The sequence below is a fragment of the Branchiostoma floridae genome, unplaced genomic scaffold, assembly GCF_000003815.2.
Source record: "Branchiostoma floridae strain S238N-H82 unplaced genomic scaffold, Bfl_VNyyK Sc7u5tJ_1152, whole genome shotgun sequence".
Taxonomy (NCBI): Eukaryota; Metazoa; Chordata; class Leptocardii; order Amphioxiformes; family Branchiostomatidae; genus Branchiostoma; species Branchiostoma floridae.
The window spans coordinates 122,538-124,104 of record NW_023365618.1 but is presented as its reverse complement, the minus strand read 5'-3'; the positions used below and the strand labels follow the sequence as shown (position 1 = coordinate 124,104).

The 1,567-nt window shown below is 50.1% G+C and overlaps 2 protein-coding genes across 2 annotated transcripts in view; one reads left to right on the top strand and one right to left on the bottom strand.

Moving 5' to 3' along the window:
* Positions 1-1,567, top strand: part of LOC118407280 — a 42,272-nt gene that overhangs the window by 26,188 nt on the left and 14,517 nt on the right. The window lies entirely within an intron of this gene.
* On the bottom strand, positions 7-1,423 carry LOC118407273 (2,5-dichloro-2,5-cyclohexadiene-1,4-diol dehydrogenase-like). Its single transcript, XM_035807727.1, has one exon. It carries the CDS (start codon positions 1,401-1,403, stop codon positions 591-593), a length of 813 nt encoding a protein of 270 aa, XP_035663620.1. The 5' UTR covers positions 1,404-1,423; the 3' UTR covers positions 7-590.

Here is a 1,567-nt window from a genome sequence, read left to right as displayed (position 1 = left end):
TATGATAATTAACATTAACATTTGGTAACAGTCCTGTATGGAACTATGATAACAATAACACTGGACTGCAGTGTTTTAGGGGGCTATGATAACATGAACACTATATAACAGTTCTTTATAGAACTATAATATGGTTTCCAGAGAATGACATCAATATAATCGGACTAGTATGGCTTAATCCGACTTGAACTCTTGATTTACTGAAATAAAGGGTTTTATCCTACACAACACATTCGGCCAAAAAATAGTTAAGGACTTCAAAAGTATATAATGTCGGGTACAACCCTAACACGAAATGAAGTTAATGAATAACTGATACCTCAATTGAAATTGGGAGCACATTGCTGCTTACTATACTGTAAATGCAGAAACTTTCGCGATGATTTGATATTCGCGGTTTTTTGGGGTGGCCGCTGAACCGCGAACTTAAAACCACCGCGAACTTTCATAATACAGTGTCTGACCACAGTACAGTACTGTAAATATGTCCGCGGGATGGCGCTACCGCGAATTCAAAACAACCGCGTACACTCCATTTTTTCGCTGCCGCGAAATCAAATCCCCGCGAACTTAATTGCATTTACAGTACTTTAATTGCCCCCCGCTATTTTTAGGTGCTCTCCCGTAGTGAACGGACAGGCGTCGCTGCAAAGCCAGCAAACGGCTTCAGCAACCTCCTCCGGCGCTGCTATGCGGCCAGCAGGGTGCATCGAAGCCATCCTCTCCGCACTACCAGGCGGCGCCATTTCCATGTTGCGGTACGTCATAGGTGTGGCGGCGATAGAAGGGCAGACGGCGTTCACGCGTATCCCTTCCTTGGCGTATTCCATGGCTGCGGTTTGAGTGAGACCCAGGACTGCGAACTTGGACGCGCAGTAGGGAGCACTGATGATAGGGAAGGAGTGCAGACCAGCCAGGCTGCTAGCGTTGACAATACTTCCCCGTACCCCGCGGAAGCGGCACACGTCCGGCTTGTCGGCCCATTTAGCCGGGTCACTCATGACGGGCTCCTGCTGCAGCATCTGGGCGATCTCGTACTTCAGACACAGCCACACGCCCTTCACGTTCACGTCCATGACGCGGTCGAACGCGTCCTCGGGCGACTCCACGATCCGTGCCGAAGCTCCATAGATCCCGGCACTGTTAAAGGCGCAGTCAATCCGCCCGAAGCGCTGAACCGCCGCGGTTACCATGGCTTCCACACTTGTCGCCATGGTAACGTCCACATGGACGGCGATGCCCGGAGTTTGGAGCATGCCCAGTGTCTCCTTGGCGCTCTGCTCGTCGATGTCAGCCACCACACAGCTGTACCCGAGCTCAGCAAACCTGACCGCCGTGGCACGGCCGATGCCGCTCCCGCTTCCCGTTACCAGGACAACGGGCTTAGTTCTGAGGCTTGCCATGCTTACCTAGAAGACAGAACGACGTATAGTATAAAATTTGCTAGATGGCTAAATAGTTGTTGTCTTACAGACACAAGAAAAACCAGTACCAACATTAGACAGCTGCTGTACGTAATGACAATAGACAACGTTAACAAGGCAAATTTCACACACAGGCAAAAGCT

Coding starts and splice junctions, on each gene's coding strand:
- LOC118407273 (XM_035807727.1), bottom strand. CDS start 1,403: ATGGCAAGCCTCAGAACTAAGCCCGTTGTCCTGGTAACGGGAAGCGGG.